Here is a 26,733-nt window from a genome sequence, read left to right on the forward strand (position 1 = left end):
TGCTGCTCAATGTGCCTTCCTTGCTGTGATTGACACTCTACACATGCGAAATATGCAACGTCTGCTAACACATGACTATCATAAGATGAGCTCGAAGATGTGAAATGCAAATGGTTACAGACCTTCAATTTTGTGACAATCAATCACGCCTTGTGAGGCGGCTCCTGAGCAGAAAAATAACCATGAAACCCAGCGGCTGACCGCAGCATCGGAAACAGGGCGGATGATCTCGGAGCTCTAATCGAGGTCCTCGCATACCCATACTTCTTCTTTGCCACTCGGTGTTACGCATATTCCGTAGCTTTGAGTCGTTCACAGGATGGCTCGGGGCGCCGGTGGCGGGTGAAATGATCTTCGTTGTGTAAGACAGGCTCCGACGGAGGCCACCGCGGGGGAACATGGTAGGGAACGCCCTGTGAGTGAGTGGCTCTGACGGGGCTCTAACTCTGGGACTGGGAGACTTGGGGCTGATGATACCAATTAGGTATGTAGCACGATTTTAGCACTCGATTGAGCGGGTTTGTCGACTGGCGCTGAACATGACGATCACAGGCGGATAGGGCTCGGTAGTTCCGCCCTTCGGGTCCGAGCATCTCTGTTCCTCGGCATTGAGAGAGCTTCAACCGCGATCTACTTCGAGAAAATGTCAACAAGTTCATTAGACGACATTCCAGTGACACTTCCCGGTCTACCGACCTGGTCTTACGACATTCGGAAGCGTACTGCACGATTCGCCAGCCTAGAACTCTAGTGTTATAGGAGACGCGATGATAAGCTGACCGGTCAATGCTCCCGACTAAGCCGTGAAACATGGCTATGTAACCTACAACATCATGGTTACCTCAGGTGCTCTGCCTCGGTCTATACGCTGTTGGACCTGGACAGTAGTATCGAGGTGGTAGAGGCGGATGTACCATACTGCTCTTTCCCCCTATCTTTGGCACCAGGGCCCGTGTTCATCTTTGCATTTTTCCTTACCAGTATATTACCAACGTCGATTGGAACTGAACTGCAGTCTTTTGCATTGTCCTCAACCTGTGGGTTGTAGTATTTACAATGAATCAAGACAAGTCTTCGCAAGTCACCACTGGTCCACTTCCCAAGAGTGTAAAGGTGCGAACGACCTGCAATGCTTGCCAGCAGGCGAAAATTCGATGCAGCCATGAGAAACCCTCATGTTTACGATGCCAAAAGCACAACTACAGCTGTATCTACAGCATTTCTCGACGATTAGGGAGACCGGCCAAGAAAAAAGATACTGCAACGAATGGAAACCATTTCAACATGCCAAAGCATGCCCGAGGTCCTTTGGACAAGAGATTCCGTGGGTACCCCAGAAAGAAGAGGATTATAGAGGAGCCGGTGCACGAAGTCAGGGCGAATCTATCAAGCTACCAGTGTGTCAATGAGAGAGCGATGCTTGACAACAATGCAAGCGAAAGCCTCGAAAACCTTGGTGTGAATGATGCAAGTCTACACCAAGACTGCTTTATGGATCCTAATCGTATGACTCCCTGTGGTACCTATTATTTACTCACACAATATTACCTGCTTACAAGATCCGAAAGATTCCGACGGCAACGACCTATCTTCAGATAATTGGCTGCAGGAGTTCATGTCGAATTCTGTCGCGGATTTAGTGCAGGAGCGCGAACTGCTAGACTCCCTCGGCCCGAGCAACAACAAGACCGAGAGCGTCAACAACACGAGTCCCTCTCATTCAAGCCACTTTACAAGCCCATCAAGAAGTTTCCTTACGACGGACTCTCAAGACCAAGCCCCAGAGTGCTACTATCTGGCTCCGAGCAACTTCCCTAGCCATAGCCAGTCCCCTGCGGATGACGCCCACGGACCTGCAGACAGCCGGACCTCTGACCTTGAAGCTTTGAAGAAAGACTCTCTCGCCTGGCTACAGCCGGCTACCTCGTCTATCGATAGTATTCCACCAACGGTAACAAGAGCGATGTCAGCGACGGAGCCTTTCGGCAGTTTCATCCCAACGAGAGCTCCGAAGCTTAACAACGCCTACAGCTATGTGCCAGAACACTTCAAGACAAATTCCACCATGCCTAGTCTCCAATACCAGTGCCAATGCCACGAACCGACGATACGCGAGTTGATTCAGGTTAACAACTTTGCATCGCGTGCGGGACCTGCAGCTACGATTGACTCCATCTTGAATTGTCAACGCGTGCTGCAGCAACTTTCGCACACCATCCTTCAATGCAACCTATGCTCCCGTACCTGGATCAATCTATTGATGATGGTCGTGGTCAGCATTGACAGCCTAGTGACCGCTCTAGAGGCCATTATATCCCTGGACAGCGGACTTGCAGAAAGGCTGTTCGCGGAGAACCCTGAGCCACTCCCTACAAGTAACAGGCCCGATAACATTCCCAGCGCGAACTTTGGACGATGCCGGGCAAGCAGCCTTTATCTGAAGACACAGGTGGATGCCTGTCCGTTAGTGGTAGGAGGATTCTGTGTTCCATTTGAGGACAAATTTCTTTTCATAGCCCAGGTGCTGTACCTCCGGTTATCAGAGTTGCAGATGACCGTGCGTCGCATCCGTCTATGTACGCAAGAAGTTTTGGCAGTTCCTGCTGCCCGGGGCAGGCTGGGAATGATAATGGAGACCGATCAGCGGCTGGAGCTGATTATGATGAAGACTAAATTGCTAGCACAGTCATGATTTATACTCGCTTATCTCAATCGTACATCACTTTCGGCTCAGAGAAATTCCTCCGCTTCCATTGATTCTCTCCCAAAACATCACAGTCCATATAAGGTAATGTAGCAGACTAGACCTGTGTTAAGTGCCTTATCTGGGCAGTCGCATATGCTACGTACTAGACCCAAAAAAGTAGGAGCATCAGGGTTGCTGCCTGCGCGCTGGGGCATGGCCGAGAATCAGCTGTGTGACGAGTGCGCGGATCTCATAGCATGCTACGTCGCACAGTGAACTGGCTTGCGCAGGAAACAGATCAACAGAGCCTTTCCACCGGAAGTGATATAAGGTGAGGCTATTCTAGTACCTCCCCAGCACGACGGCGTGATTGGGCTGCAATGTAGAGTCGCCGCAAGGCATGTGAATTCAGGCGCAAGGGCAAACCAGTCTTACTCAGGAGCCCAGGCCTGCGGCGACTGCGTACGCGAATCGTGATCCTATTCGGCTCGAAGCTCCTACCAACAGCAAAGATGCAGTCTCTATCTTATCTTTCTCGATACAACGATGACCCTGTGTTCGGAGCAAACTGGACCACCCGGCTGATAGAACGCTCTATTCGCTCTCTGAGCTCCGCCACGCAGTCATGGACAGCAGCAGCAGCAACTGCTCCTGCTCGATCCGTCTCCTGCAGATCATGACCGAGTGCCGGAACCTGCAACCGGTCGTGGAGCTCGCCACCATCCTAGACCTGGTCCACCAGGTCGTCACCCACGGGAAAGCGATGGTCAAGTGCAAGGGCTGCCGCAGTAGCCCGCACTCGTCCTTTGCGATGCTGCCCGCGCTGGCCGAGCAGTGCCTGACCCTCCTCGAGGCCGGCAGTCTGGCCTACAGCATCACGAGTACCAGCGGCAGCACGCTCCTCGACCCCACGGTGCTGGCGTTCGAGCAGCCGCTGTCGCAGTACATCTGTCTGCGCAGCCCGTCGCAGCTGGGCCGCATGGAGCTCGATGAGAAGGAAGCCACACTCTTGGTCCGGACGCTGATCGGCCGCAACGCCAAGCAGTTCCTGGGTCTGCTGGAGAGTCTGCAGAAGCTGCTCCAGTCCCTGGGGAAGGACACTGAGCCGGCCTTGCCGCCAATGGGTCATGCCGTGCTGCACCCCTGCGAGTCGGTGGTCGAAACCACGCTTCGCCGCTTTGTGGTCTTCCTAGAACAGATCAAGTTCGAGGTAGGTCGGTCCCTCGCGGTCGGATTGGCAAGATAGCTAATCCACCGCTCACAGTGAGCTTGATCTAGATTATGTTTTTTTTTTCTTCGCAAGGGTGGTAGGGAGATCAATCAATTGAAGAGATAGAGAGCGGGAAGATAGAGTACATTTTGTCTTGTAAGGGAAAGTTGGTGCGTTGATCACTCATTGTATGTTCAGTGATGTGGATCTTTCTGATCTGGTCTCTCACTTTCTGTCTGGTGATGGTGATAGCGATGGTGATTTGATAGCCTCAGTCAGAAGAATTATTCAATGCCTAAGGTGTGCGCAGAATGGTCCCTGTTTGCAATGTTTACACCTCTGTTCCGTGCCTGCCGATCCCCTCAAATTTAGGCGGTGTGCATTGTGTTTGTGAGCCCCCAAGCATTAATCGCACATGTCTCGATCCTGTAGATTGCGTGTACTTGTTACCTAGATAAGTATGTACTGTATCTAGGCAAGATTCCTATGTAGCCTCATGTCATTATTCACTTTCCCAATGCACTGCAAGAGGTTCAATGGCAGACGGCATGATGGCTCTTTCACCGAAATGATGCCAAGGGAAGAATCGGGGGCAGTCAGGAAATAATGTGGGCTCCAGCTCAACGTTTGCCACGGCTTCGAGCGACTTCTGCTAGACTAGCTCCGTGCTCCGAGAATTGCTCAGGGGGGTCTCGCGGGCTCCTCACCATGCTGCAGGTACAGTCACGGTACAATTGCTGCTGGCGATGCCATCTTTGCCAGTGTTCGCTCCCCTGTCGTACAAACCCCGCGTACACTGTAGCATCAGTCTATATAAGTAGTTTGGTTGTCCATCGAGGTTACCTAACCTTCATCAGCAGCCCCTTAAATATCCCTCGACTGCAACAACGTCGGAATCTCCCAACAGCGCATAGGGACGCTAGTGTACGGAGTAGTCAAGACCCAAACGCAACGGTGAGTTTCGATCAGATTAGACAATAGCGGATCTGATAGCTGAAGGGTGGCTTGTCTGGTGCTGAACCGGAGAATCTGATTAGATCCATAGTGAGGCCCGAACACCGGAACCGCTGGAAATGAATTACGTACCCTGACGTGGTAAGGACACTGTAACGGACTAGTCTCAGACATCGTTACCGGTCGCAGGAAATTGGTTGTGTTTCGATGTGACTTACCCCTCACTGGATACGCATTTTCAGCACGGTTTGTTCAAGAGGTTCAAAAGCACCACTCGACTCGGACTAACAAGCCCGAGTAACAAGGTTCAGTCCGCTTTCAGTGTCTCGCACATCCAGCCCGAGTGTGTCTGGTACCTTGGTTACTGTACGAAGCTGTGTGTACTGATTGATAAGCCACTGCTTCCTGGTCCCAGGGAACCGGCTCCTTCACAACAACGGGTCGGTCGGATCAGGTCGGGTCAGAGCAGAAGTGGACAGACTGTATGTTAAGACTACTCCTCAGAGTGGCCCAACTGAAAAGAGCAAGACAAACAGCAAAAATACCCACACAGCAATTGCCGGTCTCAGAAATACTTTCAGCCGAGGGAAAAGGAGAACGTGGCCTATGAATTCATTCCCCACAATTACGCGATAACAGAGGGGTTTGTTTTCTTAAAGGCCACCGCTGGCATCATCCCATCATTTGCGAGAGAACCTGAGAACCCGAGAACCTGCCATTGCAAAAGCTTCCGTGGGATTTCTGGAAAACTCCCTCTCTCCCGTCGTCGCCTTCCAACTTTCCACACCACAGACAATATCAGCTCTTCACCACCACACAGATCATGTTGTACTCCAAATTCTGGCCCAAGGGTGGTATCCCGGGCATGCTCCACCACTACGTACGTCGACGATTGACCCCTCCGCATCCGCAGAGAAAAGAGGAAGAGACATAGCAAGAAGGCAACTGACCATTTCACCTCCCATAACTGACAGACTGAATCCCTCGTCACCTTCGAATACACAACCGGCAAGGTTGCTCAACCTCACAGTCTCCTCTTCGTCGGTGGTTTGGGTGATGGGATCGGTACCACGTCCTACGTCGCCGACATGGCGAAAATGATGGAGAAGAGCGATTGGTCCATTTTCATGCTCAACCTCACCTCCTCCTACAACTCCTGGGGTCTGGGCCACCTGGACCGCGACACGAACGAGATCACCAAGTGCCTCAACTACATCCGCGACTACAAGACGGAGAAGTACGGCAGCCCCGGCAAGATCGTGCTGATGGGCCACTCGACGGGCAGCCAGTGCGTGCTGCACTACCTCTACCGGCCGAACCCCTTCACGGTCGCCCACCCGTTCGACAGCGAGCTGGAGCACCTGCAGCGCATGGCCCTCGACGGCGCCATCATGCAGGCGCCCGTCTCCGACCGCGAGGCCATCCAGTGGGTGCTCCACTGGGGGTTCAACGGCAAGACGCCCGAGCAGGTGCGGGCGGTGTACGACAAGGCCGAGGCGCTGGCGCGCGAGGCGGTGCGCGACAAGGACCCCAAGTTCGACACCGTCCTGCCCCTGGACGTCACCGCCAACATCTGCTACGGCGCCAACGTCCCCATCAGCGCCCGCCGCTTCCTGAGCCTCGTGAGCCCCGACAGCCCCGCCACGCCCCAGGAGGACGACCTGTTCAGCTCCGATCTGAGCGACGAGCACCTCCAGACCACCTTCGGCAAGATCCGCGACTCGGGCCTGCTCCGCAGTCGCCTGATGGTCATGTTCTCCGGCGCCGACCAGGCGGTGCCCGACTGGATCAACAAGGAGAAGCTGATGGCCCGGTGGAGGAACGCGGCGAACCACAACGGCGAGGCCGAGATCTGGGATGACCAGCACAGCTTCATCATCCCCAATGCCTCGCACGCGCTGAGCAATGACGACCAGGCGGAGCCGAGAAGGCTGTTGGCCGAGAAGGTCATCAGCTATCTGAATGCAGTCAAGGGAAACTGAGATGATTATGATCTAGTTTTGTTTTTAGCGTGCAATGTTAAAGATTCAACGGTTCAAATTAGAGCATAGATTTGTGAATAAAAGACGATGACTACATTCTTCATCATTGTATGTCAAAGCAAGGTGTTGGACCTTGACTTTTCACTGGGAATGGCTTGTACTTGGAAAGTGCGGACAATCTGCACCTGGAGCTGGCGCAATCCCCCCAGCCCACCATCAAGTGTGGGCAAAACAGACTGACTATAGCAGGAAAATAAAACTGGAAAAATAAATTGTCTCAACTTCATCACCACTCTCTATGCTGTACAATTTACTCCTCTCCCAAAGCCACCTCATCGAACCAGGTCCCAACTTTCGACCCTCAAAACCCCCTCCTCATCCCCTCTTCATTGCCCAGCCCCATAAGTTACCGCGCAGGATGTATTGGACCGCGTACTGTACGGTCACACTCGACACCCCCTCCCCCCACCACACAATACGGTACGGTACCCGAAAAAGCAAAACCTCATCTTATCACTGATTGATAAAATTGTCTTTCCCCACCCTGCCGTGATAAAAATTTCTTCCACTCCCAAACCCAGTTTTCTCTAACCGAGGTGGGCAAAGGCTGCTGCTGCACTGAACTCGATTGGCACATTTTTTTCGGTGCTCAGTTCTCAATTGAGTATGTCCCTAGTCTAAAGTCGCGCGAAGGAAATTGCAGCAGACTAGTCTTGGGTCAGGCGACTTCTTATCAATCTCCTCCGCCCCGCCGAACGTCGGAAGGGATGGGCATGCTCTGTGGTGGGTTGAAACCGAGAGTGGATTAGGATGTGGTGGTGGTGGTGGTGGTGGTGGTGGAATTGGGTACTGGGTAGGTAGCGGCACTCTAGCCCATTCACTCACAGCTTGCTGTGAACTTTCCCAGCCCCTCTCTGCTCTCCTTAGGAGTCAGGACTCAGGTAGACTTTCAACCTGCAGAGATCGGGTACCTACAGTCAGCGACTTACTCGTCTGCACTCTGCAGTCGACAATTAGTCTGCAATATCCGTAATTGCTCTCCAAGTCTCCGTCCGGCCTTTTCGGTCCACTGCTCAAAAACACATAGCGCCAATCTGCAGGTTCCTTCTTCCCGCAGATGTGATGAAGGGAAACATGATAATCTCCACCACACAGCCGGTGCGCGCGGCTCGCGCTGCACTTGGTGGGGAATCTTCCTTTCGCATCTTGCACAATTCCCCATCCACAAAATCTTGGCTGGCAGGCCAGCGCCTACTATATAATTCCACACCATACCCGTTTGGTCACAGAGGGCCGAACTCGCGCAAGCGGTGACTCGCCGGTTTGGTCGGAGAGCGGGCAAAGAAGGAACCTACTTTTACTACTTGCATCTTTAATAAATCCACCTTCCCCTCCTTCCCCCACCACCACTACCACCACCACCACCTCCTCCTCTCAATCCTTCTCACCAGACAGACACAAACCTTCAGCTGGACTGCTGGGAGACGAAGGACTTATATGACCCCCCTTGACAAATATATTAACAAGGGATTTCAAAGCTAGAGTCATAATGTCGCAACAACAACAACAGTCGCAAGTCGATGCCGACGGTTTCCACCTCTTCCAGGTTGCCGGCCTGGAAGCTCCCTCCACCTCCATCTCCACTATTACTCCGACAGGGACGAGAGAGGAAGTTCTGCTAGTATCATGGATCATTCTGCTGTTGCAGTCCTGCGAAGACGGCCAGGTTCGCTTCGAATGGGCGTATTCGGGCGCCGAGAAATCGTCGCTTTCGACACCACAAGTGATGCCGGGATTACAGAGCACTATCGGTCAGGTCTCGGCCGCAGTCGCCCAACACATCGCCGCAGCCACGCAAGATCAATCGCCTGTGACACCCACGACGCTGTTATTGAGCACGGGCACATTGTCACAAGCCCCCGAAGAGGTAAAAGATACAGTGAACCATTGGTCGAGAGTCTGCGAATTCAAGCTAACGAACCACCGTGAACCAGGGTGTCACCCATGTGGAGGTTGGCTTTGAGAGCGGAAACCTCAAGATTCGGCCAGTATGGCACTCACCCAGCGTGCTGGAATTCACCGTGGGGCTACATGTCACCAAGCTAGCGGACCTGGTTCAGCGATGCCTGAGCAATCCCGAGAGCTCCATCGAAGAGTGCCTTCGAGCGACCACATCCGATCTGGATGAGATCTGGCGCTGGAACCATGAGCTACCACCAACATACAGCTTCTGCACGCATGAAATGGTAACGGAATGGGCGCAAAAGGCTCCGGAGAGCGAGGCCATTGCGTCCTGGGACGGCAACCTCACCTATGCACAGGTCGACCGTTACTCCACACACGTCGCCTGGAAGCTCAAGGAGTTGGGGCTTCAACTGGATGATATCTTGCCCATCTGCTTTGAGAAGTCACGGTGGACCATCGTGGCAGTTCTCGCGGCGATGAAGGCTGGCGCAACCTTTGCGCTCATGGACCCGACGCTTCCGCTAGCCCGTCTCCAGAATATGGCGCAACAGGTCGGGGGCAAGATGATGCTTTCGTCGCGCAAGCAGCACGATCTAGCGACCTCGATTTTGCCCGGCGGTCCCGTCCTGGTTGTAGAAGAAGACACTTTCCAGGGTTTCGATCTGAACCAGGAGCTTCAAGCGCTTCCCACCGTGCCCCCGACCACTCTGATGTATATCATCTTCACCTCGGGCAGTACGGGTACTCCCAAAGGCGTAACCATCTCCCACCAAACCTACACGAGTAGCGCCATTCCACGTGCCAAGGCCGTGGGATATACACCCGAGTCCCGGGTACTGGACTTCGCCTCCTATGCCTTCGACGTCAGTATCGACAGCATGCTGTTGACTCTGAGCAACGGTGGCTGTCTGTGCATTCCTTCGGATGAAGATCGACTCAATGATATCAACGGAGCCTTCCGGCGGATGAGGATCAATTATGCTGGATTGACGCCGTCAGTGGCGCGCATTCTAGATGCGGATGTGATCTCATCGCTGACTGGTCTCGGTCTTGGCGGTGAGGCTGTCTCGGCGCGAGATGTGAAGCTGTGGGGACAGGACACCCGCATCATTATTGGCTACGGACCTTGTGAATGTACAATTGGATGCACAGTCAACAGCAGCGCAGCGACTGGCAGAGACTATATCTCAATCGGACCCGGCAACGGTGCCGCAATGTGGATCACCGATCCCAACGACCACGATACCCTCATGCCCGTCGGCGCTGTTGGCGAGCTGCTCGTTGAGGGCCCGATCGTCGGTCAGGGCTACCTCAATGACCCTGAGAAGACCGCCACCGTGTTCATTGAGGATCCTAAATGGCTTGTTGCGGGCCACAATGGCTACGAGGGTCGTCGCGGCCGTCTCTACAAGACGGGTGACTTGGGACGGTACGACCCGGACGGCTCGGGTGGTATTGTCTTCGTTGGACGCAAGGACACCCAGGTCAAACTGCGCGGTCAGCGTGTTGAGCTCGGGGAGATTGAGAGTCAGCTCAAGGATAGGTTGCCTTCCGATGCTAATGTGATCGCTGAGGTGGTTGTGCCGCAGGGAACCGGTGGTCAGGCTACTTTAGTTGCGTTCGTTACGTTCCAGTCCGCCAAGGCAAATGAGCAGGGCGACCTAAGCCTGGTTGAGCTATCGGATGAGCAGCAGAAGACGCTCTCCGAAGCCAATGCCGACGTAGCCAAGGTCTTGCCGCGATACATGGTCCCCACGGTCTATATCCCTGTGAACTACATCCCAGTCCTGATTTCCAGCAAGACGGATCGCAAGAGACTCCGACAATTTGCTACCACGGTTGACATTCGCCAGCTCGACCAAGGGGCTGAGACAAACGGCGCCGGTCGGGAACTGACCGACCTCGAGCAGCGTCTTCGCCAGGCTTGGAGTGTGGTGTTGAAGCAGGATGCTGAGGGCATTCGGGCTGAGGACAACTTCTTTGCTCTTGGAGGTGACTCTGTTATGGCGATGAGGCTGGTGTCGGTGTGCCGCGAGCAAGGTCTTGACCTCACCGTCGCCAACACCTTTGGTCACCCTACCCTCTCGGGAATGGCCGGTGTTGTTCAGATTTGCGCCACTGAAGCCCGCGCTGAATTGCCCCCTTTCTCGATGATATCACAAGATGTCGAAAGCGCCTGTCGCGAGGCAGCTGCCGCTTGCGGAGTTGACCCAGCGGCAGTTGAAGACATCTATCCTTGCACGCCCACGCAGGAGTCGCTCTTTACCTTCTCGCTCAAATCTGTCAAGTTGTACGTGGCACAGAGAGTTGCGCGCATTCCATCGCACATCGACCTCGATGCTTGGAAAAAAGCCTGGGAGGAAGCCGTGGCCGCCAAACCTATTCTGCGCACTCGTCTGGTGCAGCTGCAGGATCCCGGTCTCCAGCAAGTGGTGCTCAAGGAGAACATTACCTGGAAGCATGCAATCGACTTGGCGCAGTACCTGGAGAACGATCGCGAGGAAAGAATGAACTTGGGAGAGAGCCTGGCTCGCTATGCGATTGTGGATGACGCCAAGGAGGGCAAACACATGGTCTGGACAATCCACCATGTTGTGTACGACGGGTGGTCTGAGCCACTGGTGCTTAAGGATGTCAGTGACGCGCTGAGCGCTAAGCAGATCGAGCCACAGGCACAGATGCGAGACTTTGTCAAGTACGTGCACGATACGGATGCGGCCGCTATGAACGAGTTCTGGAGACGCGAACTACAGGGCGCGGTTGGTCCCCAGTTTCCCCGCCTGCCGTCCAGAGATTTTATGCCCACTCCCGACGCCTTTATCGAACATATGATTCCGCTTAAGCCCGCTGCGAAGTGGCCATTCACCATGGCGACCCTGATTCGCGGTGCCTGGGCACTGGTGGCTTCTCAGTATTCTGGAAGTGATGACGTCGTCTTCGGTGAAACGCTCACCGGTCGTGATATTGCTTTGCCGGGCGTCGAGAGCATCATCGGCCCCTTGATTGCTACACTTCCCGTTCGCATTCATGTCAGCCGTACCAGTACGGTCGAGTCCTATCTGCAAGCCGTGCAGCAGACCATTCTGGCTCGTGTCCCTTACCAGCACATGGGCATGCAGAACATCCGCAAAGTCAGCCACGACGCCCAACACGCATGCGAGGCTGGCACCGGCTTGGTCGTCCAGCTGGAACCGGAGTATTTGGGTAGTGACCTGGGCTTTGAGACAGGTGATGTTGTTCGCGAAGCTTTGCACTTCAACCCCTATCCGCTTATGCTGGGATGTGCTGTGCGCAAGGGTGGCTTCCGGATCTGTGCTAGCTTCGACGGCAGCTTGATCGAAGTTGCACAGATGAAGCGTATGCTAGTGCAGCTGGAAGTGGCTTGCGTCGAGTTGACTAAGGGTCTGCAGCGGCGCATTGAAGAAATTTCGTGTCTGCCTGAGGTTGAGCTGAACCAGATTTGGCAATGGAACCAGACCCCTCCTCTGACGCGGGATGAATCCTCGGGACGACTTCGTGCCGATGCCACTATCAAGCAGGGAGCGCAGTACCCCTCTGCAGTTGTTCCTTGGGTGGTCAATGCTCGCAACCCAGCTTTGTTGTCTCCCATTGGCTGTGTCGGAGAGCTCTGGCTCGAAGGCGCTTTTGTCTCCGGCGAAAATGTTCAGAACCCGGCCTGGCTGGTTGCAGGAAGTTCGACTAGCCCTGGTCGCAGTGGCACAGTGCAATCGACTGGTGATATGGTCCAGCTGCGCGAGGATGGTAGCCTGGTGTTTGTTGGCCGTAAGGAGAATGTTGTTTCAATTCAGGGACATGCTGTGGATATTGCCGATATCGAAATGCACTTGAACAGACAGCTGCCCGCTGCAGTTCGCGCCGCTGCGGCTATTCGACAGTCGCTCAACGAAACTGGACCGGAGTTGGTCGTTCTAGTAGAACGGCCGTCTTCCGATGAGGAGAGCCTTTCCATCCTACCAGCCTCACAGGTGATTAGCGGCGAGTCGGCGGCCACTCTCAGTGCCACGGTTCCCGTCAGTGCTGCTATTGCTCTGAAGAAGCTCGACAAGTTCATTCGCGACTCGCTTCCCTCTTACATGTCTCCGTCTGCATACATTGTGGTTGACAAGCTGCCTACCCAGGGCGAACAGAGTGACCACAGTGTTCTCAATCAGCTGGCCTCTAAGATCCCTCAGGATATCTTGGAACAGACCCGCAACGGGATTAGGGAGGTATGGGCAAAGACTGCTATTCATACAAACCTGACGGCTCCCGAGAAGATTCTGCGGTCCGCTTGGGCCAAGATTCTTCGATTGCCCGAGGAAGAGATTGATGTTGACGACAACTTCTTCCGCCTGGGTGGTGACTCCGTCCTGGCAATGAAGCTGGTTTCCAGTCTTCGTAGCCAGGGTCATAACCTGTCCGTGGCCGACATCTTCCAGCATATGCGCCTGGGTGACGCGGCCCGAGTGTTGAGGGTCGATCAAGCCTCTAAGGCCAAGCAAGCTCAGCCCTACCAGCCGTTCTCCACTCTTGGTCGTTCGGATGTTGAGCAATTCTTGTCTCAAATCATCCGTCCTCAGCTGGCAGAATCTTCCTGGTCAATCAAGGATGTTCTTCCCGTGACCGACTCCCAAGCGCTGGACATCCGCGCGACCGTGCATGCCCCGCGCACCTCGATCCAATACACCATGCTCATCTTCGACCAGGGGGCGATTGATCGTGAGCGACTGCTTCGCGCGTGCAGCGACCTCGTCAAAACCCACGACATCCTGCGGACCGTTTTTGTCGAGCACGAATCGGCCTTCTATCAGGTTGTGCTGAACGAGCTCGCCACCCCCCTGACGCAGCACACAGCCGACAAAGAAGACCTGCAGCAGTACATCACCGAGCTGTGCAACAACCACATTGCCTCAGACTTCCCTCTCGGTTCGTCCTTCCTCCAGTTCTTCCACGTCGAAGCCCTGGACGGCCGCGAAGCCTTGGTCCTCGGTCTTTCTCACGCGCAATATGACGGCGAGTCTCTGCCCCACCTGCTCCGCGATCTCGAAACCCTTTACACCAGTTCGCAAGCGACCGATCAGGTTCCCTTCTCCGCGTACATGGCACACATCACCAAGCCGGAGACCCAGACTCCTGCTCTCACCTACTGGAAGAACCTCCTCCACGACTCGACGCTCGCCGTTCTCCCCTCCACCAGTCCGAAATCGCCCGCCTCCAGATCCACTTTCCACACTCAATCCCTCGACCTGGACCTCACTTCTGTCCAGGAAACCACCGCCACAACGACTGCAACCCTTCTTACCGCCTCGTGGGCTCTCGCTCTCGCCCGCCTCCTGCAGACACGCGACGTCACCTTCGGCGGCGTCACCACCGGCCGTACCCTCGACCTTATCGGAGTTGAGAACGTTGTTGGTCCTTGCTACCAGCTCGCGCCGATCCGAATCAACATCCAGCGCGAGTGGACCGCGGTGGATCTTCTAGGGGCTGTGCAGCGCCAGAGCGCCGAGTCGGCGGCGTACGACTTTGTGGGCTTCGGCAAGATCGCACGGGAATGTGCGCCCGCATGGCAGGGAGCCGGGTCGTTCGACTCGATCGTGCATCACCAGGACTTTGAGGACTTTGACACCATGCCTTTCGCTGGACGGGAGTGTGCGGTTGATATTCTGAACCCGCATGGGGACGCGGCGTACCCGGTCAAGGTTGTTTCGTTTGTCAAGGGAGGCCAGTTGCAGTTGGGCGTTGTCGGCAGCGAGGAGGAGGAAGTGAAGCGGTGGCTGGATTTGGTGGCTGAGACGGTGCGGGAGGTGGTGTCGGGTGTTGAGGGGGGGAAGGTGTTGTTGGAGAGTTTTGAGTGATGGTTGATTGATATCGTTGGCACGTAACTCATGGAAGCAAAATTATAGATTTAGAGAATAGATCATGTTTATGACTAGCCTTTTATTCGGAAAGAGCGAGAAATGCACTTTCCTTACACGCAAGAAACCGCAATACCCTGCTTCGATTTGAAGTACGCCAGACGATCTTCACGTAATTACCTTGGTCATAAGCGTGGTCTACGAGCAGCCCTACTTGTGCACTACAGGAATTTACCATCAACACAATTCAAGATTGTGGACTTTGTTCCTTCATTTCGCATGCATCAGTTATAGCCAAACGCAATGCAAGATCCCAAACTTCAATCTTCATTTCGCATGCATCAGTTATAGCTAAACACAATTCAAGATCCCAGACTTATACCTTCACCACATGCCAATCACTTACAGCCAAACACAACGAAGCAAAGACGCAAGAATGCAAATGCAACAATCAATACAACCCCCCAGAAAACATCAAACAAGCAAAGCAAGGCTCCCAGAGCAATCAATCAAAACATAACCCCAAGCAGCTGGGGATACCAAACCCCACCCAACAAAACAGGCACCACCGCTCCCACCAGCAAAACCCACAGAACAAGGTGAACAGGCACCCGCGTCGGCGCCACCAGCGACAACCCCGCAAGACACGCAGCCACCAAGCTGTCCCCCAGAAACAGAACCCCCAGCAAGCCACCAACCCACAACCCCATTGTCGGGCCCGTTCCCTGGACTGGACCCGTTGTTCCCTGGTCAGAAGGACCTGGGCCTTGTTGCAAGTGGTCCTCGCCAAGCCCCCATCAACAATAATCCTCCGCCCCAGCCGCATGGTAGACATGCTCCACGCCACAGGCGGAATGCCCCCCGGCGTAGAACGTGGTGCCTGTCGAGCGTTAGCATACCCTAACCCATCCCAACCCAACCCCTATCCCCACCCCCCCAAGAAAGAAAGGAAACCCACCATCAACAGGCAAATCGCCCCTCGGCCCCCTGACCACACTCTGACTCTCCAGCTCGGGCGTCAGCCTCGCCTCGCAGCTTAGCTGCTCCGCCGCGGCGCCCACGGAGTCCCCGCCCAACCACACGTCCACATGCCACATGTGCGGCCAGTGCCGCGTGCAGCTCTCGCAGTAGTCCTCGTGGATGAGGTACTTCTGCAGGTACGGCGAGTAGATGACCTCGCACAGCTCGAACTCGCCCGGCGCGGTCGCGAAGGTCAGTGGGTCATCGTAGGTGCCGGTCCCGCCGGCGGTGCCGCTGCCGCTGCGGTGCGGGCACTCGTACGCGATGGCGGCCCCCGGCGGGTCGTTGTCGGGGTAGCCGTAGAAGGTGTAGGTTATTCCGTGCAGGGTCGTGCATTGGTCTTCCGGCGTGGTTATGCGGAGGGGCGTTAGTGGTTTTGTTGTAGGTGCTGGTTGGGGTGGGATGTTAGGGTTAGGGTTTGCTGGGGTGGGTGCTGGGTTGGGTGCTGGGTTGGGTGGTCGGGGGGTGGGGGGCATGGGGAGGATGGTGTAGAGTTGGTTTGGGGGGGTGTTTGGGGGTTTCAGGTTGGTTGTGGGGTCTTTTGGGTGGGTTTGGAATGTGGTGGTTGGTGGGTTGGGAGGGATGGTGGGGATGATAGGTGTAAGAGGGGCTGGTGCAATGGTGTTGACGGGGGCAGTGGGAGAGACAGGGGCAGTAGGGTTAACAGGCGCAGGGTAAACAGGCGCAGGGTTGACAGGGGCAATAGTGTTGACAGGCGCAGGGCTAACAGGCACAACAGGACCACCAGACTGAGGCAGCGAAGAGCCAGACGGAACTCCACGATTCGGCAGTCCCACACGAGGAACCCCATCACTGGAAGTGTAGTTCTTGTTGTGGTCGTGGTTGTGGTTATCGCCAACCCCAGCCTGGTGCCCTGCGCCCTCGGGATCTGTGGTGGACTCACTGGTTCCATTACCCAGGCGCATAGGCGTCGCCTTCGGGTGCTTGTTCAGCTGAGTGCCCAGACAGGCACCCAGGATGGTGATGGCGATAACCACCACAGCCAGAGGGATGGCCCAGCGCAGCCACTTCTTCTTCTTGTTCTTGTCGGTGGTCGGTGGCTTGCTGGTGCTGGTGGAGGTTGCAGGCCAGGGAAGCCGTCCGCCTCCGTAGTGTTGCTTTGTCGCGGTGCTGTGGATGGGTTAGTATACGATACTGATATCGAGTAAATGGGGGCTGGGATGAAATACTTCATGGTAGAAAAGGTGCTTGATGGTAGGAAAGGTTCTCGATGGGAGGAAAGTACTTGATAGTAGTGAAGGTGCTTGATAGTAGTGGAGGTAGTGGATGTTGAGGATGCTACTTGATGATACTAAGGTGGTGCAGGAACGGTGCAAAAGAGGTGTTGTGGATAGATTCAGCAGATGGAAAGATTCAACGGGAGAATTCAGGTAGTTAGGATGGTGACTCAGATGCATCATCGTATCAAGCATCAGGAAATGCATTTCCGGTGGTCTTACCATCATTGCTATGCAATTATGACTGTATGGGTGGTTGACTCGCTCCTATAGCCATCCAAGTCTCTGAATAGCTTCAACCATGGTCTCGTTGGTTGAGACCAGTTCGAGTATCACGGTACAGCAGACACTCGTGTAGAGTATGTCATATCTCGCTGTGGTCCTTGATGGAATCAATTCGAGCATCATGGCACAAGAAGAAACCTCAGAATAACTTCGTCGAATTCGCTATGATACTCAATGAAGTCATGGCGTGATGCAACAACGCCGTCAAGTATCGGACAAGTTCAGCAGGAACAGCAAGGTGAATATGCAATATAGTATTGTCTACATACCCTTCACTAACATATAGCCTATTAAAATGAACGTTAGAGTATATCATTCAATACGACAGTGTCCTCTGGATAAGGTACGGCATCACCGATGTCTAACTGCGACATGCGAATCGGCGCCCAATCGGCAGCCTTCTGGCTTGATTGGAGAACCTCCACCAGAAACCGATCCCTTTGCTCGGGATACTCAGCAGCAATCCAGCTTTCGTCCCTCCTCATCTTCTGTACCTCTGCCTTCAGCGCCTCAATCGCAATGCTGGCACAGACCTCGGAATTGATCATCCCTTCCATGTGCGGCCAGGCACGCAATGCTTCAATAGCTCGTACCCGCAAGCGGAGATCCGGGCATAGAGTGGCCACAATGTGCAAGCCGGGACACACCACCGGCTCCATTGTGAAGGTCGTGCTTCTCGAGATTTGGTCCATAATAGCGAGGCTACTGGAAAGTACCGCAGCACATTCGGCAGTTATCTGACTGGTGCTGCAATCTCCGGGAAACAATACCTTCAGGGTGACGTATTGGACCAGCAGGAGGTGACGAAGCACCTGCGCTCCACGTTCTTCCTTGGGAGTGAACTTGCAGCCGCGTTCCTGGCAGAAGGAATCAAAGGCCTGCGCAATATCTGCGTATCGGGCAAGGATTCTCTGTCTTTTGAGCCACAGATCGTCATATTTTGCCAGAATCTCGGCCTGCGTTGAGCGCATCAGGTACGCGATCAGGAGAATCGAGTAATTGAGCGTTTCCGTGAAAGCTTGCCGTGCCTCACCGACGCTATTTACAACGATAGGACATACGTTCAATACCCACTCAGGCTTATCTACTGCGTCAATGCTCTGAGTAGGTCCCTCGGCGGCATATAAGGCGGCGGTAACATTGAGGTGGTCGAAGAAGTCGACAAGGACGGTTTCTATTATCTGTCCCTGTGCCTGCGCCTCTTTAATCAGTTGCACCCCATGGTGAAGGTGCATGGCTGCTCTGCCATAATGACCCCGCAATAGCTCTCCCATCACAAACAGCAGACAGCATGTGATAACAGCCTGATACTTTTGTGGGTCGTTGGACGCGCCTCTTCTTCTCAGCAGGGCGGAGGATCGGGTGGAATGTTCCAGAGCGAAGTTCAAATGGGAGTCATCTGTTCGATTACCCGACAGTCGCATACGATTTGTCTCCGCGTCCTGGTGGATTGCACTAAACATGATGACCGCATGGCAGACTGCAGGCTCGGCACAGCTCTGCGGAAGAATGTAGCATTCCCAGAGAGGCGAGTCGAACAAATCCACGAGACCTGAGATTGTGTGGTATTGGAAGTATGAGAAACAGGTTTGCTCATCGGAGGTCAAAGCCGGGCTATGAAAGCGGCTGAGGTAGATGCGTGGGAGACCCATATTACGCCTGGCAGGAAGCCGATGAAAGTCATACTCGCATTTCCGACCGGTAGAGGTACAGTTGTTACATGCCCCCGGGAACTCATCGCATCGCACACGGCGCACACTGGAGTGGTCAGCCATGAGTCCGGGTACTGCCGTGTTATACCTACCGACAGGTGCGGCAACCCGTTTTCGATCTCGAGCGAAACGCCTTCTGACGCTTGGAAGGTATAACCGTCTTCTCAGTCATGATACCTGCACTGGATTGCGACCAATGCGCCCCTGAAAGAGTCTGGTGAGCGTAGGTGAGGCTGAAATGGAGTGCAGCCAGGAGCCAATTTATTAGCCCAGCTAGTGTTGGCACTAAGATCAGGCGCGCTACTAGGCTAACAAGATAACAAGCAGTCACTTTGCCAGCCTTCCACTACACCAGGCTTGACCGACGGTAGTGCGGACTTAACAGTGGCTGATATCGCCGCCATCATGAGCCCCAAGCAGGCTGACAGGCTGGCGCGGATGTCCGAGTTGTTCTTTGTTGTTCTTCGCCTCTTGCCCGAATCAACTTGCAAGGCTCGCGGTCGCAGCGGTCGCAGCGGTCGCAGCTGAATAAGCATTGTCTTGATGCCACAGAAATTCGACAGATCTCTTTTTCGGGGTCGTTGCTCAAAACAGATGGTTATGCAAGTCCAGAGATGGACCCGGGACTCATAATCAATCTTTCCAAGTCATTGCAAATTCTCAAGCATTCGAGGACAAAACATATGGAAGGCCTTCGTTCTGGATCGGCTCTTGCGGTGCGAGGTCGAGAATCCCGCTTGAACGAGAAGATGCTGCAGCCTTCGACTAGAGTGAGCAATCTTTCAGGACAAAGAGTTGAAGAGTAGACATATCCAGCATATTGCGAAGTTACTAATAATAATGGACGTTAATGGACGTAATATTCAGCGGGAATGAGGGTGGAAAGGAAGATGGCAGCGGAAATGCAGCAGCTTCCGGTCGGTTGGGGAAAGACGCGGAATGCAATTGCCGGGGATAAGCGGAGACGGAGTGAATTCCGCAGGTGGGCGCTCAACCCCGCGGTTCATCCGTCGCATGAAGACATAACATACTTCTTGCTTGCTCGTCTTTCTTCAATCTTTTCTCCAGTCACCATCTCTCTCTCCTCTTCCACCTTTCAGTATCCTCTCAGCCTTTACCTCCATCACACAACATGGCCTCGTGGCTACAGATCCCCAAGAACTCGCCGTTCTCCTTGGCAAACATTCCCTTCGGAATCATCTCCACAGCCAAAGCTGCCTCGCGGGTCCCTGCCATTGCGATCGGCGACTACGCCTTGAACCTGAATGCCTTCGCCTCGTCGGGCGGTTTCGCCCAGCTGCCCTCTTTCGAGCCTCACCTCAATGTCTTCGACCAACCCACGCTGAACGCATTCGCAGCATTGGGACGGCCAGTGCATCGCCAGGTTCGCGAGTACATCCAGTCGATCTTCCGCGCCGACACCCCCTTCCCCCAGATCCTCAAAGACAATGCGTCGCTCCAGCAGGAGGCCCTGCTGCCCCTGTCAGAAGTGACCAATCACCTGCCGATGCAGATTGGCGACTACACGGACTTCTACGCGGGTCTGAACCACGCCTACACGCTGGGAGTGCTCCTGCGGGGTCCCGACAACGCGCTCCAGCCCAACTACAAACACCTGCCCGTGGCGTACCACGGCCGCGCCTCCTCCATCGTGCCCTCGGGCACCCCGATCCACCGCCCCAACGGCCAGATCCTGGCCAACCCCACCGCGGTGCCCAAGGTGCCGACGTTCACGACCTGCAAGCGCCTGGACATCGAGCTGGAGCTGGCCGCGTTCGTCAGCCGGCCCAACGAGCTGGGCCAGCCGGTCTCCGTACAGGAAGCCGAGGACCACATCTTCGGGGTGGTGCTGATGAACGACTGGTCGGCGCGGGACATCCAGGCGTGGGAGTACGTGCCGCTGGGGCCGTTCAACGCCAAGAACTGGGCGACGACCATCTCGCCGTGGGTGGTGCTGCTGGACGCGCTGGAGCCCTTCCGCACCGCCAGCCTGGAGCCCGAGAACAACCAGAACGTGCTGCCGTACCTGCGCGAGAAGCGCGCGGACAACGTCTTCGATATCCCGCTGGAGTTCGAGCTCACCAACGAGGGGGGCAAGCCGACGACCATCTCGCGCAGCAACGCCAAGAACCTCATCTTCTCCTTCCCACAGATGCTGGCGCACCACACGATCACGGGCTGCAACCTGCGGACGGGCGATCTGCTGGGCAGCGGCACCATCTCCGGCCCGGAGCCCGGCATGGAGGGCAGTCTGATCGAGCAGACGAAGGGGAAGAACCCGATCCAGCTGGCGGATGGCTCGGACCGGATCTTCTTGGAGGACGGCGACACGGTGATCCTGCGCGGGAAAGCAGGCACGGAGGGGAATTATGTTGGATTTGGCGATTGCGTAGGCAAGATCCTTGCTGCGCCTCGGTTGAACTTTGACTAGCTTCTTTCCCCGAGTAACCTAGCAGTCCCGGTGGTTTAATTTGCGTACCGTACAGATAAAATTGAAACAATGTGCCCCTATCCTCCAGCAAACCAAACAATCGATCCCCAACGTAGATACACAACCAAGCAATCTACTCAATCCTCAAGTCCGCAGGTGTATCCCCCTGCCTGGCCCAATGCGCCCATCTCACCGCATCCAACCCCTCCAACCTCTCCACCACCCCGGCCACCACCGGGAACGCCCCCGCAACATCAACACCCACCCTCTCCGCGCCCCAAACCGCCGGCACCAAACACACATCCGCGACCGTCACCTCATCGCCCACACTATACGCCCCACCCACCCCCTCCTCCTTGATAATGGTCTCATACGCCCTCAGCCCATCCACAATCACCCCCCTCGACCACTCCGCGCGATCCACGCCCAACGGCGCCACGCGCTTCAACACCTTCAGATTCGTAACGGGCTGCACATCGCACGCGATAATCTGGGCCAGGGTGCGGGCCAGTGCCCGTTTGGCGGGGTCGCGCGGGAGCAGGGGGTAGGTATCTGGGAAGGCCTCGTCGAGGTATTCCAGCGCGGCGAGGGACTGGGTGATCTTGATAGTGTCCTGGGTGTGGCCGTCCGCGGGGGAGGAACGCGGGGACGGGGCGATGAGGAGGGTGGGCACAGTGCCGGACGGGTTGCGGGCGAGGTTGTCCGGGGATCGCTGGGCGCCGTCGAGCAGGTTGAGGTAGACGGGCGTGTAGGGGAGGGCTTTGAGGTGCAGGGCGATGCGCAGGCGGGCCGAGCAGGAGGAGCGGAAGTAGGTGTAGAGGGTTATTTCGGGCATTTCTTTCGGGTCTGTGATATGGTATTGATGGGTGGAGTGTGTGGTTTTGAGGGTCTGAGTACAAGGATTTGAATCGTATGCAGTGGGTACTATTCTGCTGTGTGTGGTGGAAGGGCAGGGGGCTGCTGTACCCCGTATATGGTTCGAATATATATCTACGGTTCCAGGAGATTACAATAAAGGGTAGTCGCGGAGATGCGGGATTACTTTGACTCAAACTGCCTCATGGCCGAGTAGGAGAGTATTGACTGGATTTGTGATAGTGTACTGTACAAGGGTAAGGTTCCAAGTTCATCTGGAACAATGTCTCGCTAGGTATAGATTTACTTGTCTCGCGACAATCACTCCTTCTCGTCCGCATCCTTCTTCCTTACTCCAAGCCAAAGGAATCCATAGCAATGGTGGTCGCATACCTTGTGAAGCAGCTTCCATTACAGATCCTTACAAGTAGTGTATCAATGTGTGCCTTCCCTAGTTATACTACCCTATGTCATCACGGCCGAATGGTCCCCTGGTAGGAGGGACTGCACACAGACCGCTGGCTGTGCGGGGACGGAAGGGTTCCGCGGCGCCACTTCCGAGATCTCCCCCGCCCGCCAATTTCCGCTGCTTTCCATGCCGCGTACTAAGCTACAAACTACCGATCTGCGCTGCTCGTGTAGATTTTGTCCCACAACGTAACCGATTGACGTGCTGGTATACCATCGCTCTCAACTGTGAAGGTCTCTCAATCGCATCGCTGCTGGTTCTCTCGGGATATCTTAAACGGGATCTAGCGACATGCTTTTCTAATAGGCTTTCATGCCATGGCCATCGTGTCAACTCTTTTGGAGAACATGTGAGATATTCTATCTGCATAAAGGCGTCGCTGAAAGATGGAGCTTGAGGGAAGAAAAGAGATTACAAATCTTCAAATCATATCTAGTCTATGGTCATAACGAAGAACCCCCAAATGTGTTCCCCTCCGGTGAACCCCACCAAGATTCGATGTCGTTGAGCGAGGGCAGGGCGGTGTCCTCGGCATACAAGTTTGTGTTCCTAAGGGGTGGAAAACCGTCCTCGCCAAGATTGTCAGAAAGCAGCTGCAGGTCCGAATCGCGGATCCAGTCGAAATCCCCTGGTTGAACCGCGATGGATTGCTGGGCAGGATCCAATGGTGGCTGATGCTGGGCTGCTCGAGTCATAACCTGCGGTTGGCCGAATGGCAAACCGGCACCAGTGAGTGCATGCGCTGTCGGCAGCGAGAGAGGCATCGCGGCCTGGTTCCGAGCCGCTGTGGTCCGCGATTTCTTCCTCGACACGTCCGCGTCCCTTGTTCGTCCCATGGGTTTCTGTGACGGTGTTCGGTGGCTCATCTGCCGCTTGACGGCAGACCCCGAGCGACGCATATGTGCTTGCCAACGCCGCTGAAGACTGACGAGAAAGTCCCGCGTGCGCTTCGCGTTCTCAAACGACTGACCGATTTCATCGAGGGCACGGAAGCAAAGATTCAGGTAGGCGACCATTTCGGCATTATTGCCGTTGTCGCTCCCTTGTCGGGAATTCGAGATGGTAACGTAGAGTAGAATCAGCGCAGCGCTGAATATCATAGCCACAACCTGGCTATTCATGCGACGAAATGTATAGTATTTCTCATAGATGTGGAGGAGTTGTGCGATGGCCGTAGAAGACTCGATGCACATGCGTCGCGCATGATGGTAGCCGGGCCCCTGGCGGGGGCTACGCGGCTGAATGTAGCTTTTCGACACCCAGGGACGATGGGTGAAGATGACTATTTGGTGATATTGCATGCTGCGCAGAAAGGTTTAGTATCTGTTCAACTTGAAGCGAGCAAGAAGAAAAGCTCTTACTGTAATACCAGGAGATGGGGCAGTTTGGGGATAGCATCATTTGAGATGTCGATATCTAAGTTGGAAGGTAGATTTGCCTTCCAGGCGAATAGATCATCTGTGACACGGTGGCACAGTCTTTGGAGGTCATGGCGGGATATATCTGAGCATCCATATCTAGCCCGAGTCAGTAACTTGTGCAGTCGTACGGTACCGGCAGCTTACAAAATGTGGCCAACCGGGGAGATTATCTCCCACAGCACAGCGAACTGGCGGCTGATCAACTCGTTGGGATTCTTCAGCCCACCCTGAAGTCCTTCTGACTTGTTTGAAAGACCATAAGGATGCCACATAGCTTCCTTCTCAGCACCCAAGTCGGAGGCGGGCTTGGGAACTGTAATATCTCCGGTACTCATGCGGAACGGTCTTCCGAGGTAAAATCCCCAGAAGCTGCCAAGAATGTTAGACCAGTAGCTCGACTCGAGGATCAGAATCACTTACTGGTCTGCAGTGTAGCTTCCCCAGAACGCTACCTTACGGACATCGGCTTCGTGGACACTGATGTCGCCTTTCTCTACGTAGGGTGTCATGTCAAGATGCAATCCAAGGTCAAAGGCAAGCCTCATCGACATTCCTACTTATGTCAGACTGGTATTCTTTCTTCTCGTGCGGTCAACATACCACTGTAAAGCCAACCTCTAGCATCACGGTTCGATGAGCCCTCGTGGGAACTCAGTATAACAAGGGCCTGAACCGTAGCAACGCAGGGAGAATCCAGTTCGATCTCCAGGAGAGCTTTCGCCCTGTCTGCGAAGAACTCCGAGAGCGACTTCGGAAATGTGATGAAGGTGGGGTGGTATCGGGCTTCGAAGGCACTTCCGATCGCGCACCTAGTATAATCAGCAATACGTTGCGACGGCAACCCAAAGAGCAATCATACATAGCATTGGTGAGAACTTCCGAATAGAATGGTGTATCTATCAAGTCGTTTCTCCATTCCGACCGAGCGTTCAAATACATTTCCTTGTCAACCACATAGGTACTGGGATTCTGCCAGGTGAAGTAAAGCTCGACTAGATGATCCTCCAGCGCTTGAATGACAGGCTGGCCTACACGCAGATGGTTTAGAATGTCTTGACCATCATGACGGACTGTACGGGCATCTGGACGTTGATGCTGTTGTGTAGCCGAAACATCAACCAGGTTGAGATTTGAGGTCGCGCCAAAGAATCGTAGGTGACCATCACCCGAAAGCTTGAGGGTCCCAATGCGGTGCGAGATCTGCTCAATGACATCCTTCTCAGCTTCATCTTCCTCGCCGCTGTTCGAATCCACGTCCTTATCATTCCAACCCAGATTCAACAATACACCCGGTTGCTGAGCTATGTCTTGCGACAATTGCAGGCTTTCCGGACTCAGGCTGGTGTCTTGTGACCCGTTCGATCTACCGTCTATGTTGGCATAGAGCGCATCCAGGCTTTCCGCTGTTGGAAGAGCAAACCCCCAATTCGATGCAGTCTTCATGTTACTGGACAGTCCCAAGTTGACATTGGACTGAGCCATGGCCTCCCGAGTGATATCGGTAACGGGTAGAGACGATTGGTGAGGAATTATGTTTTGTGAGGACGGTGAAACTGCAGGTGCACTCTCGATCTCGAGCTGGCGATTTGATGTCGACAAAGGGGAGGTTGTGGATTGAGCAGGGGAATCAGTAGTATTCGGTAGAGTCGGCGCGCTCTGCGCACTGGCTGCGAGTGAATTGCCGGTCTTCGTAGATGCGCGAGGGATTTGAAGAGTGTCGAGGACTCTGTTCATACCCGACTCATCCTCCTCCTTCATCGGGGGAGGCTCGAGACCGTGATCGTGAATGAACTGGCATAGTTGATCAATCCTGGCAGAGAAAAGCTCTGTCGCAGCACGTAAGGATACTCTGATAATAGAATGGTCAGCTCGACCAGGCTACAGTATCGGAAGAACGGTAATTCTGTGTGTCTGTCCCAGCGCTAAGAAGTGATCCATCTTTCTCTCCGCTCCCCAATATGATGGGTGCATGACATGTACCCAAGCCTTGTGATGTGAACGAAGTGTGATGAGCGCCTGAGGAGGACATACTTGCGTTTGTCATCTCCATGCTGATATTTGCATTCCTTCCCTTTCCTTTGGCAATTTTGGCAATGCGGAGTAGAGCCGTCACACTAAACAGCAAATCGTCAGCGCATGCGTAATTGAACCTAGGAGTTTCGTTTTTTGGGACGGTGTCGGAATCACTGACTCTGATTTTACTCTCTCGACAAGCGACACAGGCCGTGGTGACGTGCTTTCGAGGGGCCCTCTTAGGCTTCTCCAGCTGGTGAGGCTGCATGGTGGTAGAATCTGCCGGTCGGGTTTGCGCAGAATTTATGGAGGGAGGAACGGCGGGGTCTCTTTGGATTCTGCGTTCTAGCAGCAGTATGGCGATCAAGAATGATGCCGGGAGTGAAATATTTGATCACCCAGTGTCCGGTGTAGACTTGGTGAGAGCGCGCATGATTCTCTGAGGGCACCGAATGTGTTGTAATGGAGCAGAAAACGAATGACGAAGGAACAGCGAACAGGAATTGGTGGAGACGATGGATGGCAGTCACACACCGCACTGACTAGCGAGGAACGATTCACTAGTGCCGTTATAGGCTTTGTCTGGGCTGGGGGATTGTTCTGGGGAAGTGATGGAGAATGTCTGATAGGCAGGCTG

General features: G+C 54.5%; 8 protein-coding genes across 8 annotated transcripts; 5 read left to right on the plus strand and 3 right to left on the minus strand.

Moving 5' to 3' along the window:
* The first annotated feature begins 833 nt into the window (after positions 1 to 833).
* BO95DRAFT_101114 (Zn(II)2Cys6 transcription factor domain-containing protein) lies at positions 834 to 2,734 on the plus strand. Its single transcript, XM_025580305.1, has 2 exons — positions 834 to 1,504; positions 1,569 to 2,734. Exons 1-2 carry the CDS (start codon positions 1,057 to 1,059, stop codon positions 2,690 to 2,692), a joined length of 1,572 nt encoding a protein of 523 aa, XP_025443245.1. The 5' UTR covers positions 834 to 1,056; the 3' UTR covers positions 2,693 to 2,734.
* Positions 2,735 to 3,159: 425 nt separating this feature from the next.
* Positions 3,160 to 3,964, plus strand: BO95DRAFT_513709 (uncharacterized protein; the record flags this gene model as incomplete). The annotated part of the gene is made up of 2 exons (XM_025591623.1): positions 3,160 to 3,900; positions 3,951 to 3,964. Exons 1-2 carry the CDS (start codon positions 3,312 to 3,314, stop codon positions 3,962 to 3,964), a joined length of 603 nt encoding a protein of 200 aa, XP_025443246.1. The 5' UTR covers positions 3,160 to 3,311.
* Positions 3,965 to 5,212: 1,248 nt separating this feature from the next.
* On the plus strand, positions 5,213 to 6,922 carry sidJ (putative siderophore biosynthesis lipase/esterase). Its single transcript, XM_025586306.1, has 2 exons — positions 5,213 to 5,730; positions 5,825 to 6,922. Exons 1-2 carry the CDS (start codon positions 5,674 to 5,676, stop codon positions 6,830 to 6,832), a joined length of 1,065 nt encoding a protein of 354 aa, XP_025443247.1. The 5' UTR covers positions 5,213 to 5,673; the 3' UTR covers positions 6,833 to 6,922.
* A 1,459-nt stretch (positions 6,923 to 8,381) lies between these two features.
* On the plus strand, positions 8,382 to 14,692 carry sidD (nonribosomal peptide synthase SidD; the record flags this gene model as incomplete). The annotated part of the gene is made up of 2 exons (XM_025590790.1): positions 8,382 to 8,771; positions 8,827 to 14,692. The coding sequence occupies 2 exons, from the start codon at positions 8,382 to 8,384 to the stop codon at positions 14,650 to 14,652; spliced, it is 6,216 nt and encodes a 2,071-aa protein (XP_025443248.1). The 3' UTR covers positions 14,653 to 14,692.
* Positions 14,693 to 14,899: 207 nt separating this feature from the next.
* BO95DRAFT_494522 (Zn(II)2Cys6 transcription factor) lies at positions 14,900 to 18,970 on the minus strand (the record flags this gene model as incomplete). Its single annotated transcript, XM_025590791.1, has 4 exons — positions 14,900 to 15,003; positions 15,611 to 16,803; positions 17,465 to 17,482; positions 17,562 to 18,970. The coding sequence occupies 4 exons, from the start codon at positions 18,968 to 18,970 to the stop codon at positions 14,900 to 14,902; spliced, it is 2,724 nt and encodes a 907-aa protein (XP_025443249.1).
* A 961-nt stretch (positions 18,971 to 19,931) lies between these two features.
* Positions 19,932 to 21,414, plus strand: fahA (fumarylacetoacetate hydrolase FahA). Its single transcript, XM_025586307.1, has one exon. It carries the CDS (start codon positions 20,040 to 20,042, stop codon positions 21,336 to 21,338), a length of 1,299 nt encoding a protein of 432 aa, XP_025443250.1. The 5' UTR covers positions 19,932 to 20,039; the 3' UTR covers positions 21,339 to 21,414.
* Positions 21,415 to 21,471: 57 nt separating this feature from the next.
* maiA (maleylacetoacetate isomerase MaiA) lies at positions 21,472 to 22,173 on the minus strand (the record flags this gene model as incomplete). Its single annotated transcript, XM_025590792.1, has 1 exon — positions 21,472 to 22,173. The coding sequence occupies one exon, from the start codon at positions 22,171 to 22,173 to the stop codon at positions 21,472 to 21,474; it is 702 nt and encodes a 233-aa protein (XP_025443251.1).
* A 909-nt stretch (positions 22,174 to 23,082) lies between these two features.
* Positions 23,083 to 26,539, minus strand: BO95DRAFT_101342 (transcription factor domain-containing protein). Its single transcript, XM_025580306.1, has 8 exons — positions 26,275 to 26,539; positions 26,115 to 26,197; positions 24,943 to 25,932; positions 24,684 to 24,892; positions 24,504 to 24,636; positions 24,228 to 24,452; positions 24,024 to 24,179; positions 23,083 to 23,964 (listed from the first exon to the last, which is right to left on the minus strand). The coding sequence occupies exons 1-8, from the start codon at positions 26,362 to 26,364 to the stop codon at positions 23,106 to 23,108; spliced, it is 2,745 nt and encodes a 914-aa protein (XP_025443252.1). The 5' UTR covers positions 26,365 to 26,539; the 3' UTR covers positions 23,083 to 23,105.
* Positions 26,540 to 26,733: the final 194 nt, after the last annotated feature.

The sequence above is a fragment of the Aspergillus brunneoviolaceus genome (assembly GCF_003184695.1).
Source record: "Aspergillus brunneoviolaceus CBS 621.78 unplaced genomic scaffold BO95scaffold_26, whole genome shotgun sequence".
In the NCBI taxonomy this organism is placed as follows: domain Eukaryota; kingdom Fungi; phylum Ascomycota; class Eurotiomycetes; order Eurotiales; family Aspergillaceae; genus Aspergillus; species Aspergillus brunneoviolaceus.

Bases quoted from the DNA above. Each gene is read 5' to 3' on its own strand.
- BO95DRAFT_101114 (XM_025580305.1), top strand. From the start codon at position 1,057: ATGAATCAAGACAAGTCTTCGCAAGTCACCACTGGTCCACTTCCCAAG. The intron at 1,505-1,568 runs GTATGACTCCCT...AAGATCCGAAAG, and splicing joins CTGCTTTATGGATCCTAATC to ATTCCGACGGCAACGACCTA.
- sidJ (XM_025586306.1), top strand. From the start codon at position 5,674: ATGTTGTACTCCAAATTCTGGCCCAAGGGTGGTATCCCGGGCATGCTC. The intron at 5,731-5,824 runs GTACGTCGACGA...CATAACTGACAG, and splicing joins CGGGCATGCTCCACCACTAC to ACTGAATCCCTCGTCACCTT.
- fahA (XM_025586307.1), top strand. From the start codon at position 20,040: ATGGCCTCGTGGCTACAGATCCCCAAGAACTCGCCGTTCTCCTTGGCA.
- BO95DRAFT_101342 (XM_025580306.1), bottom strand. From the start codon at position 26,364: ATGCAGCCTCACCAGCTGGAGAAGCCTAAGAGGGCCCCTCGAAAGCAC. The intron at 25,933-26,114 runs GTATGTCCTCCT...TTCTATTATCAG, and splicing joins CATGGAGATGACAAACGCAA to AGTATCCTTACGTGCTGCGA. The intron at 24,453-24,503 runs GTAAGTGATTCT...CATTCTTGGCAG, and splicing joins GGAAGCTACACTGCAGACCA to CTTCTGGGGATTTTACCTCG.